The 19,010-nt window shown below is 34.7% G+C and overlaps 1 protein-coding gene across 3 annotated transcripts in view; it reads left to right on the top strand.

The window, feature by feature from the left end:
• The window catches only part of LOC106087196 (CD82 antigen), a 40,917-nt gene extending 24,166 nt beyond the window's left edge, over positions 1 to 16,751 (top strand). For all 3 annotated transcript variants that reach the window (XM_059362254.1, XM_059362255.1, XM_059362256.1), the window contains exons 3-6: positions 10,813 to 11,007; positions 13,307 to 13,486; positions 15,670 to 15,885; positions 15,945 to 16,751. In XM_059362254.1, the coding sequence (XP_059218237.1) occupies positions 10,813 to 11,007; positions 13,307 to 13,486; positions 15,670 to 15,885; positions 15,945 to 16,094 (741 nt within the window). In that variant the 3' untranslated portion in view covers positions 16,095 to 16,751. The remainder of the gene's footprint in view (positions 1 to 10,812; positions 11,008 to 13,306; positions 13,487 to 15,669; positions 15,886 to 15,944) is intronic.
• Positions 16,752 to 19,010: the final 2,259 nt, after the last annotated feature.

The raw sequence follows: 19,010 nt of genomic DNA, 5'->3' as shown, positions 1-19,010 counted from the left end.
ATAAAGTTATTTGATTTTTAGAATCTTTTATCACAATTAGATTTTTATACAGGGTGGCTGATGAATATTGCTACATTTTTTTTTCGGTGTATGGAATACATTTTTCTTTTATTCATGTTAAATTAAATTATTAAATTAATTATTAAATTATTATTAATTAAATTAATTAATTAATTAATTAAATTAATTATTAAATTATTATTATTAAATAGAAAAAAAGTTATTACATTTTTTTTTGGTAGCGGCTTTCATCAGCCACCCTGTAGATATATGTGGAAAACAATTTTGGATTACAAAAAAAAACAATATTCGAAATGAATAAATATGCTAGTTCCAATACTAGTTTTCCACAGTAGAAGCCAAAAAAAAACATAATATTGCCTGCAACTGCAACAATTTTACTTTTACGCGAATTTGGCCCAAAACTTCATCATTAACGCCAACGTCAACATAAGCTTCAGCGTCAGCGGCAACACCGCTATTGTCGTTTATATTTTAACAAAGTGTAAAAATGCCGTATCTATGTTAAGCGGTCACACGACACACCTTCTTTCACACAAACACACGTACACAAGCCAACAATTCAAAATACGAACATTGAACCGAACATAGTCACTCACACTAGCACACAAACACAGGCAACTTATTTATGCATATAGCCTTAGAATAATTGTAAAGGATTTTTTTGCACTTCGTTTCCTACACTGGCCTACAATACCAACTTTACAACAGTACCATTGTGATTTATGAACTTTTGATATTGCTGCTTGTGCGGGGGAGGGGGAACGAAGGAATTGACAGAAGGAAGGGAGGACATTTTGTGGGGCACAGTGTCTATAATTGACATTTGTTTATGAGATTATTTACTTAAATTAAGATAATAACCAACATTTCGAACAAGAAAAAGCTAAAAGTATTTGCCGTTACCGGCGGAAGGAAGTCTTTTCTAGAATTACAAGAGAAAATGTGGCTTTTGTGTTAGTTGAAGGAACTTTAAGTGAAGGTTTTATGTAAGGGAAATATGGCTTGATTTGGTTTGATGTTATCAGGGGTTCAATTAGGTAAGATTATTAAGTTGAAATTGATGGGTGAGGGACATGAAGAAAAAAATAAAAATCTAATTTTGAAGAAAAATTTGTAATTTGACATAGGTTTCTATGGAAATCAATTTGGACTAAAATTTTAATGGACATAAAATTTCGATCAAATATAAAAATCAATCCATGACTGATTATTTGTTTGAACGTTCCACATAGACTCAAGAACGGCTGAATCGATTTTCTTGAAATTTTTACAGTTGAAGAATGGTCCTGTGGTTAAGTCCATAATATTTTTTTATACCCACCACCAAAGGATAGGGGAATATTTATTTTGTCATTCCGTTTGCAACACATCGAAATATCCATTTCTGACCCTATAAAGTATATATATTCTTAATCGTCGTCAAAATCTAAGATGATCTAGCCAGACCCGTCTGTCCGGACATGGTCTGTCTGTTGAAATCTTTAAACTTACTGATATTGAGCCGAAACTTTGCACAGATTCTTTTTTTTTTTTTTTTTTGTCCATAAGCAGGTTATGTTCAAAGATGGGCTATATCGGACTATATCTTCATATAGCCCCCTTATAGACCAATCCTCCGATTTAAGGTCTTAATTCCATAAAAGCCACATTTATTATCCGATTTTGCTGAAATTTGGGACAGTGAGTTGTGTTAGGCCTTTCGACATCCTTTTTAAATCTGGCCCAGATCTTCTTCAATTTAGCTCAGATCGGTCCAGATTTGGATATACAATAGCTTCCATATAGACCAATCTCTCGACTTACGGTCTTAGGCCTATAATAAGCGCATTTATTGTCAAAAATTGTTCAAAATTTGGGACAGTGAGTTGTGTTATGCCCTTTGTAATCCCTCTTCAATTTGGCCTAGGTCGGTCCAGATTTGAATATAGCTGCCATATAGACCGATATCTCGATTTATGGTTTTGGGGCTATAAAAGGTGCATTTATCGTCGGATGTCGCCGAAATTTGGGACAATGAGATGTGTTAGGTCCTTCAGATCAGTCCAGATTTGGCCCAGATCAGTCCAGATTTGAATATAGCTGCCATATAGACCGATCTCTTGATTTAAAGTCTTGAACCCATAAAAGTTGCATTTATTGTGCGATTTCGCCGAAATTCGGGACAACAAGTTGTGTTAGGGCCTTTTACATCCCTCTTCCATTTGACCTAGATCGGTCCCGATTTGATTATAAGTGCCATATAGACCGATCTCTCGATATATGTTTTTGGGCCATAAAAGGCGCATTTATTGTCCGATGTCGCCGAAATTTAGCACTGTGAGTTGTGTTAGGCCCTTTGCAATCCCTCTTCAATTTGGCCCAGATCGGTCCAGATTTGAATATAGCTGCCATATAAACCGATCTCTCGATTTATGGTTTTGGGGCCATAAAAGGCGCATTTATAATTCGATTTCGCTGAAATTTGACACAGTGCTTGTCACTGGATTGTCGACATCCTAGTCGTGTATGATTCAGATCGGTCTATATTTGGATGTAGCTACCTAAAAGACCAATATTTTGTGGTGAGGTGTTAAGGGGTCCGCCTCACCCACAAAACCGGCCAAAAAGGTATGTGGACCAATCATGGCAATATGGGACTCAAATGAAAGTTATTTGAGAGTTGAAGATGAATCTGTTATCCTCATTCGGAGCCAAGTGCCAGGGGTCGCCCCACCCCAAAAAATCCCCCCAAAGAGGACATATTTACCGACCATGGCAATATGGGGCTCAAAAGAAAAGATATTTGAGCCTCCTAGGCACTCCTGGATCACGAATCCATTTACCCTTCTGGTTTTAAAAACGGTTAAAAATGTGAATATATGAACAAAAATTAACCAAAATAATTTTTGATATCATCAATATCATAGTTTAAGATGAGATCATCTACTATTAGCTCACATATTCATTAACCAAATTCTGTTATTAGCTGTAGTCGCCTCAAGAAGCTATTTTCTAAAAATTGAACTTGACATTGTACTAAAATTTCTTATTGAATGATTTCATTACCTGCTCATAATGACGGCATATAATTTTTTTCATTTCTTTTTTTTCCTTTGTAGCGATTTTGTTCTTACATCATATTTCAATTGAATTATTCAATAAATAATATATCAAATTTTGTTAAACAAAGGAAGCTATAAACATTTTACAAATGTTTTTTGCCTCTGCAGTTAATTTGAATACCAAAACAAAACTAAAATGAAAAAAAAAAAAAATAAAAATTGCAAGCCATCAATGGATAATCATTAATAAAATATTCATACGACACTTGTGCTTGGCGCTTGTCTGAGGGGCAACGGTTGATGGGGCAGCCAGGCCAGGCAAAGCCAGATCACTTGGGCTAAGCATTTAATGCCATTTATAGTCAGAGTGTGCCAGATAACACAAACGCGTTTTGAATGTTCAATTATTTATCGAAATTATTGTTTTTTTTTTCACCATATGACCATAAAAAGGAGAAGACAACAAACCCTCCCCCAGGCAGGAAGGCTTCGGAAAGTGTAAACTGTATTGGTAATGTAGAAAGAATATTGAAAAATGTAAAAAAATTCAAAATTTTTTTTTAAAATTTTAAAAAAATAATAAATGTAAATTAAAAACAAAAAAAGTATTGATCAAAAGTAGTTTTTGATCAATACTTTTAATCCGAAATTTTAATTTCAAACTTTCATTTTTGTAAATATTTAGTCGGAATTTGTTTTTTTCTAGAAAATTGTGTTTTAAGGTGGTTATAAGGGCAACCCTGTTCATGGCTCAATAAATACCTCATCTCTTATGACTTAATAATTAGTATCCCCCTTATGAATGCATGTCTGATATCTCAATACAGATTTTCATGTGGAAATGATGTGTTTTTCCTTTTCATTTTTAAATTTGCATCATGACTAATAATTAACAGCAACATGGCAGTTCGACAGTAGCTACGACATCGTGACCGCCCCACGGAGAGCAATGCAGTGATTTGACAATAGAATCTTTATAGCGATGATCTAAAACAAAAGCAATATTTTGTTTTACAAAAAAACAAAACTAACATATTAAAAAAAAAAAATTAAATTATATATGTTATGCACACACATGTTTATGTAAAAACGTTTTTTTTTGTTTAATTTTGTTTGGCTTTTCTAAACATTTGATGTCATAATAAATAACATTTCCATTGTGACACAATTCGCAATTCATTTTGAACGAGTTAATTTTGAAACGATCTTCATAAATACACACGTTTTTGGCATGTTGCTCTGCGTAGCCTTTATTTTTGGCTCACCAAATAAAACATCTGGCGGCCTTTTTTTAATTGTTATTACTTGTTTTAATTATTGTGTTTTTTTTATTATTTTTTCTGTCGTCATAATTTGTAGACTTTGATCTGCAAAGAATTTCTGTTTGAATGAAACCAATAACCATGACCTCTGAAATTATCTGCATTGGGTGAACTATGGGACTATTGCTATTCGAGTTGTTGTTTTGGAAAAACTTTCATTGCTTGAGTGATTCTGGTGATTGTTGTCTAATAAAAACGCACACATTTCAATTTGCATGAACAATGTTTCCTTTAACCCTCTAAGGGTTGGGGAGAGAGTCAAACGTACATAAAGCTTAAAACTGTAGAAGATAGTATAATAAATTACATTCATGACGACATAATGAAGTGAAAAATGTAACCAAATTCCCAGTTAAGTTAATTATAAGGTATTTTTGTCTTTTGAAGCATGCAAAATGAAGATGATTTATATTCACTCTTAGGCTAACGATTTTGTGACATACAATTTAAAGGCGTAGTATAAAAAGTTTTAGGGTGCCTCTAAAAGGAAGGTGCATTCAAATTTCGATATGAATCATGCAAATGTTTCAAGGAATTAATTAGACAAACACGAAACTCGAAAGCAATAAAGTTGATTAAAATAAAAGAAACACAAATAAGTGAAGTTCATAAGAATCAAGAAAATCATAGGTTTTATGAAAAACTATAAAATTTAAGAAATTCATAGAACCTATGAAATCCAAAGAATTTATGAAGAGATTCATAGAATTTATGAAGAAATTCATAGTATTGATGAAGGAATTTTTAGAATTGATGAAGAAATCGAAAGACTTTATAAATATTCATAGAATTAATGAATTTTTTCTTACATTTTCAATTTTTTTTTTGTCTGTAAAGGTTTCTCTTTCTAGACGAGCTCAATGATCGGAGATTTTCTTTGCAAAATGGACTAAAAGAAAAGAAAACCTCTATCTCGAAAGAAAAACAAACACAAATTTATGAAAATTCATAGAACTGATGAAGAAATTCATAGAGTTGATGAAGTAATTTAAAAAATTGATGAAGAAATTCATAGAATCTATGAAAATTTAATGGAGTTATAAAAATTTATCGAATTTATAAAAAATTCATAAAATGTATGAAATTCTTAAAACTTATGAAATTCATAGAAATTATGAAGTTTATAGAATTTATGAAATTTATGGAATTAATGAAATTCGCTAACTCTATCAATATTCATAGAATTTAAAAAATTCATAGAATATATGAAATTCATGGGACTTATGAAATTCATAGAATTTATGAAGTTAATTGAATTAATGAAATTCATAGAATTTATGAGAGCCATAAAATTTTGTTAGGATTTTCAACAACTGTGCCAAGTTCGTACCAAATCGGTCTATAACCTGATTTAGCTTCCATACAAACCGGTCTCTCGATAATCCCTGTTCGATTTCAAGCTCTAATTTGGTATGTAGAATAAAATTAAGCCCTTCCACTAAATTTATTTTGTATAAATTTTTAGCAGAATCCATGATGATGGGTTCCCAAGATTCGGCACTCTTTTACTTGTTTAAATTTTGCTTTTGGAACAAATTTCATTGATTTGTGCTCAGAAAAATTTTTATAAAATTTTGTCGCTGTGAATTTTTTTTGAAAAATTGTTTTGGTCCAAAGAGTTTTATGAAATTTTGTCAAAGTGACCAGAGAGGTCCAAAAAATGTTATATTTTGTCAAAGTGATTTTTTTTTTGGTTGATTATAAAGTGTTTTTGTTACGAAATTCTCTGTCCGAAAAACCCCTATTTGTCTCAGCACATCTGAATTGTATGAAGTACAAGAGCATCTTGCAATTGAGCCGTCTACATAGGAGTGTACAAACAGTTTATTCTTTGAACAAAAAAAAAAAACAATTTTAATTTGTCTGCGTTTGTTATCAATTAAGTATAATTTGTTGAAGAAAACACTTAGGCAATGCTGCTGACATATATACTTTACAAGCTGTGTGAAAAAAATGGAATCACACATACCCCTCTCTTGGTTATATCTCCTGGGTCCATGATGTTTGTTCCATTTTAGATACCGATCGTTGTGATGACTGTGAAAATGGTCATAAAAACAACAGCTGAGTAGAGGCAAATGTTGAACAAGGCCTCACATGTGATGCCCTACAAATAGTAAAATAAACACAAGACCAATGATGAATTCAGGAGCAACCCAGATATTTAAACTTAAAGAAATATTAAAAAAATCTACCATTGCATTTCCATTTTTTGGCCTACCATTTCAATCCTCAGTTTTCTAGAGTTGATGCATTAGTCTATAAAAATAGTTTGACATTTTCATTGCCATTCTTATACCAGATGCTGTTGATATTTCTAAGGTCTTCTGTAATCCAAATTCCTTTGGAATATTTTTCAAATTCCATTTTTTTTTCTAAATAATTTTTAATTTATGAGTTATGATCAAGTTCAACCCAATCGATGAGGTGCCATTTGGATAAAAATAATCATAAATCATTCTTGCTGCCAAAGGTGGTGTGGAGGGGAGGAGGATATTTAAAATATCATTTATGGAATTTTTGGTTTGGTTTGTTTTGTTGTCTTATCTTGGGAGTTGTGGCCAAAAGCCACAGAATGAGGTTGTTGGGGTGATAAGTCAATCACTCATCCGCCTTAGGGTATTTGTATTGAAGATTTTGTTCCCCCTCCAACAGTCATTAAAGACAAAAGAAAAGCATAGAAATTATTTCACAAATATCTATGGTAGGCCTAGTCGTTCATTCATTTGTCTGACCATCTATACAGTGCTTGCTGCTGCTGCTGGCCTGCTTGGCGTTAACATCAAAAGCCCTGCCCTACTCCCACTCTACCCGGCCTTTGACGAAAGATGTTGGCGGACTGTTTCATAGATCTGTTTGTATTTAGTTGTGTTATTGATGCTTTTTCATACATTCTGAATGGATGTGTTTCTATTTTCATTCCCATCAACGGAATCTGTATCACCGTCTCCATTTCCATTTCATCCAATTGTAACATTTTCCCCATTTTTCATGCTTAATTAGTTTGTGGCAATGTCGGTGATGTGTTGTTAGTGATGTTTATGCCACGACAGTCAGCCATAGAGCCAGCCAGCCAGCCAGCCAAAGGAGATGATGTATTCTGTGCAAGACTTTTTCCAAGTTTCCAAAGAATTCCATGCCCCACCAACCAAATATAAAAAAAAAATATATTTTTGGAATTTCTGTAGTTTTTTTCTTCCATTTGCCTTATGTTGCTGCTGTAGATGCTGGGTTGGGAAAAATTCCAATTTTTGTTTATATACGGGTGGGCGATATGTTTTTTTTAGGAATGTTATCATTTTAAGTTTGGCCCACATTTGAAGCATTTTTTTCTTAAGTTTTTGTTTTTGGCAGAGGCGAATGGTAATGCTAATGTAACATGTAAACCAAATTGCAGTGTAGTTTTTTTTTCCTTTGGGGGTTTTGTAATGTCTTAAGCATTGAAATACATTATGGCCAATTTGTTTTTACCTTTTTTTTCTATAGCCTACACTGCAAGAAATTCTTTTGTTTTAGTGTTTTTAGAGACTAATGAAAAAGTTGCAAACACTAAGCACCCCACAATGAGATAATGGGATAAAAGAGCAAACAAAAAGAATTTCCTGCATAGAGATAACCTATATTGCCAGTGTGCTAGTGATAAGAAAGATTAAAGGTAAACATGGGAAATAGTTATCAAATGGTTTGCTTTATGCTTGAGATGATGTCACTTGACATGCTATACGGGCAACCTTGAAAGAAGGGTTACGTGAATTGTATGGTATGATGAGGTTTCTGCAGGCATCAGCTGATAGCAATCATCAGTTAGAAAGTCATGTGAACTTTTTGAGATAATATGCATACGCCCCGATAGCATAGTTGGTAGCGTACTCATATTATCAATGAGGGCTACTGGATTAAATTTCGACCAAAGACTGAGTTCAACAATTGTCTGAGAATTCCGGCTTTCTGGGTCGGAAATCGGTTTATGTTGGAGCTACATCAGGTTATAAGACGATTTGGATCGAAGGTGAAAATGATAATGGGGAATTACATAAAATTTCCTTAAAATTAAGAAATTTACCTTGGAATTGGAAAAATTGCCTTGAAATCAAAAAAATCTTTTTTGTAATAAATCTAGTAAAAAAATCCTTAAAATTGGAGAAAATTTATTTGATATTGGAAAAAACTCCTTTGAAAAAAATATAGTGGAAATTTTAACTCTATTGAAATACTTTTTCTTTCAATAATTACATAAAATTTACTTGAAATTAGAGCGATTTTCTTCATAACTAGAAAACTTTTATTAAATGTTGGTCAAATTTATTTGAAATTAGATCAAATTTACTTGAAAATAGAAAAAAAATTTCCTTAAATTGAAGAAATAAGAGAAATTTTCTTCAAAATTAGAAAACTTTACCATCACACCTAATATGGTTGAAAAGTCTTCTAACCAATGACGAAACGCGTCTCATAGTGGTTGGTGTGTTGTGATCTCTGGCTTTCCTTTTCCATTGGCAAAGAAAATCTCATTGAGCTTGTCTCGAAAGAGAAACAAACAAAAACATGTTTTCGTTGAATTGCATAAAATTTATTAGATATTAGAGGAAATTAGAGAAATTTTTTTCAAAATTAAGAAACTTTTTTTTAATTTTGGTCAAATTTACTTCTAATTAGATAAAATTTACTTGAAAAATTTACTTGAAATTATAGAAAATGTTCTTTGGAGAAAATATAATGGAAGTTTTAACTCTAATAACGGAGGCCACCGTAGCTCCGAATCCTGGCAGGGATATCAGAAAAATTTTCAGAGGTGGTTATCTCCTCCTAATGCTGGCGACATTTGTGAGGTAATTTGCCATGTAAAAACTTCTACCCAAAGAGGTGTCGCTTTGCGGCACACCGTTTGGACTCGGCTATAAAGAGGAGGTCCCTTATCATTGAACTTAAAAATTAAATCGGGCAGCACTTATTGGTTTGTGAGAAATTAGCCCCAATTCCTTAATGGAATGTTCATGGCCATTTGCAAGACACTTTTTTTGTAATTGCATAAAATTTACTTGAAATCGGAGAAATTTTCTTCATAGTTAAAAACATTTTTTTAAATGTTGGACAAATTTTGTTGGGAGAATTTGGAGAAAATATAATTGTCATTTTAAAATTTGCTAAAAATTTGTGAAACTTTCTTCATATTTAGAAAACTTGTCTTAAATTTTGGTAAAATTTACTTGAAATTAGAGAATTTAATCCAAATTGGAAAATTTGTATTAAAGTTTTGTTAAATATATTTGAAATTAGAAAAATCCTTTGGAGAAAATGTAATGGATTTCCATTACATTTTCTCTTTAACTCTAGTGAAATACCTTGGTATCAAATTACAAAAAATTTGCTTGGTAATAGAAAAATTTTCTTCAAAATTAGAAATATTTTCTTCGGTTTTGATAAAATTTACTTGAAAAAATGCTTTAAATTAAAAAAATTTACTTGAAATTCGAGAAAAATTATTTCGTTGCAGAGAATGTAATGGAATTAGCTCTGAGGAAAATTTTTTTCTTTAAATTGTTTCAAACTTGTAAATGTTCGAATCCCCTAATTCAGTCAAATTCTCAAAGAAATGAGAGCCTAAAATGGAACTCCTTCTGACTGGCAGTGACAGGCATTAGATGTTCTATAGTCTCCTCTTACTCGAGGTCTTCACAATTTCTACAGAAAGTTTTGTCGACTAAGACACAATTTCCCCACCAACCTCTAACCAATGCATATCAGTGGCAAATCCTTCTGGTACCATATTGTCCGTTGGAGAATTTCGCGGGAAATGTGTGTGACCAACAGATTTCCGATGAAGACCACCCCTTACCAAGAGGTCGGAACGCGTCAGTTGGTGTATCTCCTGTGGCTTTAATTTTTCCACTCCATAAACGACGTTATAAAAAACTCGCAGGTCTTTGATGTGTGCACTTTACCCCAAATGTGAGTGCAATATTGTTACTATACTCCACAAGACCTTTCATTGAAGTCCTATTTTACCGTAATCGGCTTAACACCAGGCATTTGGCAGTCACCATATAGTCCTGATCGGTTTACCTATTTGTATGGGAACATCGGGACTGACTGTCCTTCAGGCTCTTGACTTCAAATAGTTATATCAGATTCGTTCTCTATTCTCAAAGTCCTTTCGTTTGTGTCCTTTATTGTCTCGAAAAGCCTACATCTCCTTTTGGGTTGTTTTTGGAGGTGGGGCGATTCCGCAGATATTTGGTTACATATTGTCACAATAGTTTTTTTAATAACATTCATCGTTTTTTTTTAATACCTATGATTTGCTCTAATTCGGACAAATAAACAAAAAAAAAATCTCACACTTTATGATGTGATACATATTTATATCACAGTCACTCTATATTCATTTTTCCAAACTAACCTCGATTTTCTTTCCTCTTTTACAGGTTATTGGTTTGGCCATAGTCATAGCATCGGCATGGATGCTAACAGATCCCACATTTGTGCTGTCAATGACGCAGTCCTATAATCACTACTACATTGCGCTCTATGTGTTCCTGGGAATTGGAGTGCTCATTACAATTGGTGCTTTCTTTGGTTGCTGTGGTGTACTCAAAGAATCCCAATGCCTCTTGGTATCGGTAAGTGGGTGTAAGAAATTGTTAAAAAAGAACGTTACAAGGACTTACGGCTCCTTAGGGGCTTTGCTTTGGTTCAAGTTGTTTTTCATTAATTTTCTTCTTAACGCCGCATGTTTTTTTTTTAAACTCCCTTGAACTCACCTTAAATCTCTGTTTAACAAAATTTCCCAATTGTCTGGGTGTTTTGTAGCTGCACCTGAATGTTCAGAGGTGTAGGCCATAAACCGAGGGCGTTTCCTTTATCGTGTGTTGCTGGCGACATAAAAAAAGCCAAAAAAAAAAATTAACCACTATCAACAACTGCCTGCAACAAGTTGTTGTGATTGAAGGCGAAAATTTAACTGATTGCCATTGCCACACATAATATGCGCTGAACAACCACTGTTGCAAGAAGTTGTTTTCATTCATCCATTCATACAATCGATGCGCCTTTAGCATAGAGTTGCCGCTTTTTTTGATAGTTAAAATAGCAATTGGATGACAACTAAAAAAAAACATGTTTAAGCATTTTTAACAAAAAATTTAATTTCCGTAGAAAATTTTACAACAATGTCCTTAGCGAAAGAGTAAACAAAAACGTTTTATAAACTAAACTACCCTTTTCTTATGGAAAGGGTACTTAAGCTACTCTTTTCTTATGAAACGGGTAATAAAACTACCCTTTTCTACGGGAATGGGCAACAAGACTACCCTTCTCATAGGGAATGGTTACTAATACTACTTTGCCTTAAGGAAAACTACTCTTTTCTTAGAGAAAGCGTACTAAAATTACCCCTTTCTTAGGGAATGGGTACTAAAAGTACCCTTAAATACCCTTTTGTTTAGGGAAAGGGTAACAAAACTACCCTTTTCTTAGGGAACTTACAACCAAACTACCCTTTCCTTAGGCAAATGGTACTAAAACTATCCTTTCCTTAGACAAAGAGTAAAACTAACCTTTCCTAAGGGAAAGGTACTAAAATAACAATTTCCTTAGGGAAAGGCTACCATAACTACCCTTTCATTAGGGAAAGGGTACAAAACCACCCTTGACTTGGGAAATAGGTACTTAAACTTCCCTTTCTTTAGAGAAAGGCTACAAAACTTAAAACTACCTTTTCCTTAGGGAAAGGGTACTAAAACCACTCTTTACTTGGGGAATAGGTGCTTAAACTGCCCTTTCCTTTTGAGAATGGGTACTTAATCTATTCTTTTCTTTTGATATGGGTACTTAAACTACCCTTTCCTTAGTAAAAGTGTACTAAAACTAAACTTTCGTTAAGAAAAGGGTACTTAAATTATTGTTTTCTTAGGGAATAGGGTTGTTTGGAATAGGGTTCTAAAACTACCTTTGCCTTATCTTTTATTTAGGAAAAGGGTACTAAAACTACACTTTCTATAGGGAAAGCTCAGAAAAACTACCCTTTCTTTTGAGAAAGGGTACTAAAACTACCCTTTCCTTTGAGAAGGTGTACTAAAACTACCCTTCCCTTAGGAAAGGGTACTAAAACCTGACTTTCCTTAAGGAAAGGGTACTAAAATCACACTTTCCTTTGGTAAAGGGTACTAAAACTACCCTTTACTTAGGATAAGGGTACTAAAACTACCCTTCCCTAGGTAAACGGTATTAAAATGGCCTTTTTTATGAAAAGGGTACTAAATTACACCTTTCCTGGGAAAGGGATACCAAAACTAACTTTTCTTTTAGAAAAGAGTAATTAAATTACTCTTTCCTTAGGAAAACGATGCTAAAATCACCCTTTGCCTTTTCCTTAGAAAAGGGTACTTACGTTACCCTTCCATAGGGAAAGGGAATGGTAACTTAACTGCCCTTTTTGTATGCAAAAATGTACTAAAACTACCCTCTCCTTTTAAACTGATGTTTTACTTTTAATAGAATATAGCATTAAAATCTTTATTCGCAAAGTTTTTCAACAAAATTTCAATGACTTTTTTATGTACATTATTAAAGTTAGGAGAAAATATTTCTCAAAGCGGCAACTCTATGCTTAGGCCACTATTTTGTCAATGATTGTCGGTGGCTGGTTGTTTGGTTGGCGGTCGATTAACTTTTGTCGCCCCTAAGCAATAGGGAATAGGCAAACGAACGCCTTTGCGTTTTATGGAAGCTCTATTGTGCTGCCCCTCTGTCTCTCTTCCCCCTCTTCTAGTGCTTGAGCACAAGTTTAATGGCTTTTCAAAGTGATTTTCAACGTCGCTCATTATTGAGGGGTCTTTTGTTAAAATTCGGGCTCGATTAATTTTTCTAATAATGTTGGTTTTTTGTTTTGTTGTTCTCTTTTCCATGTCTTATCTTTAGTTCTTCTGTGTGATATTGGTGGTGATGGTGGCACAAATCGCTGCCGGTGCTTGGGCATTCCACAACAAAGATAAATTGGACGACATTGTGCGGGCGTCAGTGAAATATTCGGTGCAGGAGGAATATGGTCAGTCAAGCATGAGTTCCCGCACGGTCACCTTTGATACCATCCAAAAGAATGTAAGTCACCTATGTATTTACTTATGAGAAAATTGTTTCAGTTTTTGTTTTGGTAGTAGTAGTAGTAGTAATAATAGTAGCTCCTCCGTGTGCCCAAAAGCTTCATCCATTGACAAGGGCTTAATTTATGTGAAGGTTTTATGGAGTTTTGTGTTTATCTTTTTTTATACCCTCCACCATAAGATGGGGGTATACTAATTTCGTCATTCTGTTTGTAACTACTCGAAATATTCGTCTGAGACCCCATAAAGTATATATATTCTTGATCGTCGTGACATTTTATGTCGATCTAGCCATGTCCGTCCGTCTGTCCGTCCGTCCGTCCGTCCGTCCGTCTGTCTGTCGAAAGCACGCTAACTTCCGAAGGAGTAAAGCTAGCCGCTTGAAATTTTGCACAAATACTTCTTATTAGTGTAGGTCGGTTGGTATTGTAAATGGGCCATATCGGTCCATGTTTTGATATAGCTGCCATATAAACCGATCTTGGGTCTTGACTTCTTGAGCCTCTAGAGTGCGCAATTCTTATCCGATTCGAATGAAATTTTGTACGGCGTGTTTTTTTATGATATCCAACAACTGTGCCAAGTATGGTTGAAATCGGTCCATAACCTGATATAGCTGCCATATAAACCGATCTTGGGTCTTGACTTCTTGAGCCTCTAGAGGGCGCAATTCTTATCCGATTGAAATGGAATTACGCACGACGTGTTTTGTTATGATATCCAACAACTGTGCTAAGTATGGTTCAAATCGGTTCATAACCTGATATAGCTGCCATATAAACCGATCTTGGGTCTTGACTTCTTGAGCCTCTAGAGTGCGCAATTCTTATCCGATTGGGATGAAATTTTGCACGACGTGTTTTCTTATGATATCCAACAACTGTGCCAAGTATGGTTTAAATCGGTCCATAACCTTATATAGCTGCCATATAAACCGATCTTGGGTCTTGACTTCTTGAGCCTCTAGAGTGCGCAATTCTTATCCGATTGAAATGAAATTTTGCACGACGTGTTTTGTTATTATATCCAACAACTGTGCCAAGTATGGTTGAAATCGGTTCATAACCTGATATAGCTGCCATATAAACCGATCTTGGGTCTTGACTTCTTGAGCCTCTAGAGGGTGCAATTCTTATCCGATTGAAATGGAATTTCGCACGACGTGTTTTGTTATAATTCCCAACAACTGTGCCAAGTATGGTTCAAATCGGTTCATAACCTGATATAGCTGTCATATAAACAGATCTGGGGATTTGACTTCTTGAGCTTCTAGAGGGCGCAATTCCTATCCGATTTGGCTGAAATTTTGCATGACGCATTTTATTTTTACTTTCAACAACTGTGTCAAATAAGGTTCAAATCGGTTTATAACCTGATATAGCTGCCATATAAACCGATCTGGGATCTTGACTTCTTGACTCCTAGAGGTCGCAGTTATTATCCGATATGCCTGAAATTTTGTACGACGGATCCTCTCATGACCATCAACAAACGTGTTTATTATGGTCTGAATCGGTCTATAGCCGGATACAGATCCCATATAAATCGTTCTCTCTATTTTACTTCGTGAGCCCCAATGGGCGCAATTCTTATACGAATTGACTGAAATTTTACACAGGTCTCCAACATATAATTTAATTGTGGTCCGAACCGGACCATATCTTGATATCGTTTTAATAGCAGGGCAACTCTTTTCTTATATCCTTTTTTGCCTAAGAAGTGATGCCGGGAAAAGAACTCGACAAATGCGATCCATGGTGGAGGGTATATAAGATTCGGCCCGGCCGAACTTAGCACGCTTTTACTTGTTTTTGTTTTTGGTTGAATGGGATGAATAACAAAATGGGTATGCGATATGATAGCAAGAGCAATTAAGAACTGCCTACAGGTTTTTAAGATATCAAATCACACCTGAGCTATAAGTGGTCAAATCAAATCAATTGCTGCAAAAGAAAATGAAAGGAAAGAAAGAAAACTATTTGTCATGTTGCGTGTGTGTATTGTATGAATTTTAATTAATTTTTTGATTATTCAAATCAATTCACTTTTTCCGAATTATGGAAAAATCCGATTTTGAAAAAAGGGCATAAGTTAAATCATAGAAAAAAAAATTAACAAAAACAAACTTGGTAGAATCAGTAAAAGCTCCTCTTAATAACCAGAAATGCTTGCTCTTTCTAGCTCAAATGCTGTGGTGCTGATGGTCCCGCCGATTGGGCCACAAGTCGCTTCAATAATGTGGATCGCACAAATATTATTGATATTGCCATATCGTCCATGAATGTCTTCTACAACATACCAGAATCCTGCTGTAAGGACGAACTCAAGGATAATGTCTGTGAAATGTCAAGAAAACTGAAATTTGGAGGAAATCTTAATCCGGCCATACACCAACAGGTAAGTGACTTTTGACTTAAGTGATATGAACTTTAAATTAGAAAATGATTTTCATTAAGGGTTGCGTGGACAAACTCATCGAATTGATCTATGAAAACTGGGTGCTGTTATTCGGCATTACCGGTGGAGTTGTCCTATTGGAATTGTTGGCCTTGACCTTCTCCTTGAGCTTGTGCTGTGCCGTGCGAAGCCAGCAATACAAGGCCTGAGAATTACTGAATTCCCATAGGGAAATATCGGATGATGAGAAGTACTAACCATATTCTTTAAGGAAACGCCAACGCCAACAGCAACACCAAATGCAGCAGCAACAGCAAAAGCTGCAGCAACAACGACTGCGTCAACATCAGCATCAACATCATCAGGATCATCAGCAACAGCAGCAACATCAGTATCAATATCCGCAGGAGCATCATCAGCAACAGCATTCACATCATTATCATCAACGTCAACATCAGCATCAGCATTATCACCATCACTCTCACCAACAGCAACATTTTTATTAAAAATGTTAAAAGAAAAACTGAAATTGTTTAGTAGCCTCACAAAGATTGGGAGGAAAAGTGAGCACAGTAAGGAAATGAAATGCCTAGCCAGGATACCTGTATGGATAGTTAAATCAACTCGCTAGTATAAATATTAAATGATTAAACTCTCAGTGTATGCCGCTCATGAAAACTATTAGAACAATTGAAAGAGGAGGAGGAAGAGGCAGAAAGCAGAGAATTTCCACTGCCATCTCTTAGCTTACTTCTAATGCTCCCTCCTCCTTGAACCCCACAAAACGGAAACTGTTTTTAAGAATCTCATGAAATTTTTACAAAACTTCAGCAGTATGTGCGAAAAAACAAAAAAAAAACACAAAATGAACACACAAAAGCAATTTACATTAATTTTTAATTTAATTTTATTTAATTTTTTTGTATATACTATATAGACTAAAACTTAAAAAAAAGAAAACAAAACCAAAACACTTTTCAATTTTTCGAAAAATTACTAAACAAAAAACTAAATTTAAATATTAAAAAAAACTTAAAAACAAAACATCATTTCCCCCCAAAACTTACTTAAAAACCCACACAATTCTCATAGAAGAAAGTTAAAAGTATAAAACACAAATGTTGAGAAAATCAGATATAAGGAAAAGTGTCGCATAAATTTACAAATTAAAAAAAAAGATTTTTTGTTAGTTATTAATTTTAATAAAATGATAATGGACAGAAATACCGTAAATTAAGGGACTAAATTAAATTTAAAATTGAAGAGAAAAGCAAAAAAAACGAAAAAATATATTTATGAAAACTAAACACGATACAAAAAATAATAATTTTTTACGGTTTTGTTTTAATTTATTTTTTTTATTTTAAAAGTTGTAAAGTAATAATTTTTTAGGTTCTTTTGAGTTTGAAATCATCCCAGATTGATTTTATATTGAATCTTGAACTGGAGGCTTAAAAGGTTAGTCATGAAACGAATGAGATAGAAAGCAATGAAGCTTCTCATCTGATAGTCTATAAGGTCACTTTAAGACTTTGCTGAAAGACGATCTTCAGGTTATGCGTAACTAAATACTTTTAATTTAACTTAAAATGTTTGTATCACCTTAACAAAATTGGTATCTGATAGTCTACCAAAAATGCCTATGGTTGGGGGTTGTAAAAAGCGAAGAGGAAAGAGGTTCTCCAGGGCCAAGTAGGTGAAAAGTTCTCCAGACCATTTCTTTTTCCTACGACCTAGTGGAAAAAAACTGTTGCCGGTTGGCTCTACTTAAAGATACTTGCCGTGAAATCGGAAGTAGTAATCTTCTTGAAGACGTTGTCTGATTCACTTCTGGACTTTTCTAAGTGAGAGACATTCATCAGGATTTGCGTATCGATTTGACTATCATGAATCGTTGGGTATCGAAATGTGCCATACATAACTTAAAATCTTTGTATCACATAAACAAAGTTCTCTTATTATATTCAATGAAAATTGGATCTACAAATCCGCTATCTTTATTATAAAACGTGTAGGGAAGTAAAGTCTTTCCGAGCATATTCCTATATCATCTTCAATATGGATGGCTTTCGACATTGGCAAATTTCTTTGCCATCCGATCCAATTAAAAATGGTTGTCAGAAACTGTTGCCGGTTGACACTAATTGATGATATTCAACATAAAATCGGAAGCAGTAAGTTGCTTTTGTTGTTGTAGCCAAATTTTATGTGTGGAACTTACCTTGTCATATCGAGCATCATAGGCACTCAGTGCCTATAAAAAGGAGGATTGAGTGAGTTCTGGTCTCACTCAATTTCTTTTCAGGTGGGTGGTGCTACAGATACATCCCAGTGTGGGTTTCGGCGCACTGGGGTATTAAGAGGAGCTTACGTCCTCGGTTGCTGGTCCTTCGAAGCTGAGAAATCCTCGCCATCGTTCTAATTGCTGTTCGGGTGTTGTTAATTCGGATTCGTCCTCATTTTTTATTATTGCCGTATGCGACGCATGTTTCCAATATTAGCTGCATTTTCTGCTAGTATATTAAAATATATTCGCTTATATGTGCAAAGTAGGCGTTTGACCGCCGAGGCGGAGGCGCAATATTCAGTCCTGGCAGCAGTTTTTGTTACACTTGATTTTACCCGTTGTACCACGTTGCGTAGACGTTTCCGGTATTTTGTTTCCTCTAAAATGTCGTTGCTTATCCTTATTTTTTGGACCGTCTAGTAATGTGTATGGTTGAGGTGGGCGTCCCTTTACATGCTGCTTTTACGTCGGTCCATATCTGGGTGATATTTTGTAGCTTCTCGGTTAATGCTGTCTTGTACACGCGCGCGGTTTTATGGGTTTTTTTAGGTGAAAGAGGCTGAACTTTGTGCTTTTCACGACGGCTGGACGTAGACGTAGAGTGGCCGCTAAGAGCATGTGGTTACTATCGATGTTGGCTCCGCGTCAAGTTTAACAATCATCAGCGAACCAAGAAAAAAATTGCATTTCGTTTGCATTGCATTGCATTTGTTTCGTTCGGGCGCATAGGTGGTCATCGGGAACTGGCAATTGCCAGTTCTATTATTTCTTGTTGATGTTTCTGTAATCCTGTTTTTAGAGGGATGGCGGATTGGGCCATGGCATCGGAACCTAGTGC

The sequence above is a fragment of the Stomoxys calcitrans genome, chromosome 2 (genome assembly GCF_963082655.1).
Source record: "Stomoxys calcitrans chromosome 2, idStoCalc2.1, whole genome shotgun sequence".
In the NCBI taxonomy this organism is placed as follows: domain Eukaryota; kingdom Metazoa; phylum Arthropoda; class Insecta; order Diptera; family Muscidae; genus Stomoxys; species Stomoxys calcitrans.
Note: the sequence above shows the minus strand (reverse complement) of the source record. Positions and strands in the feature narration are given on the sequence as shown.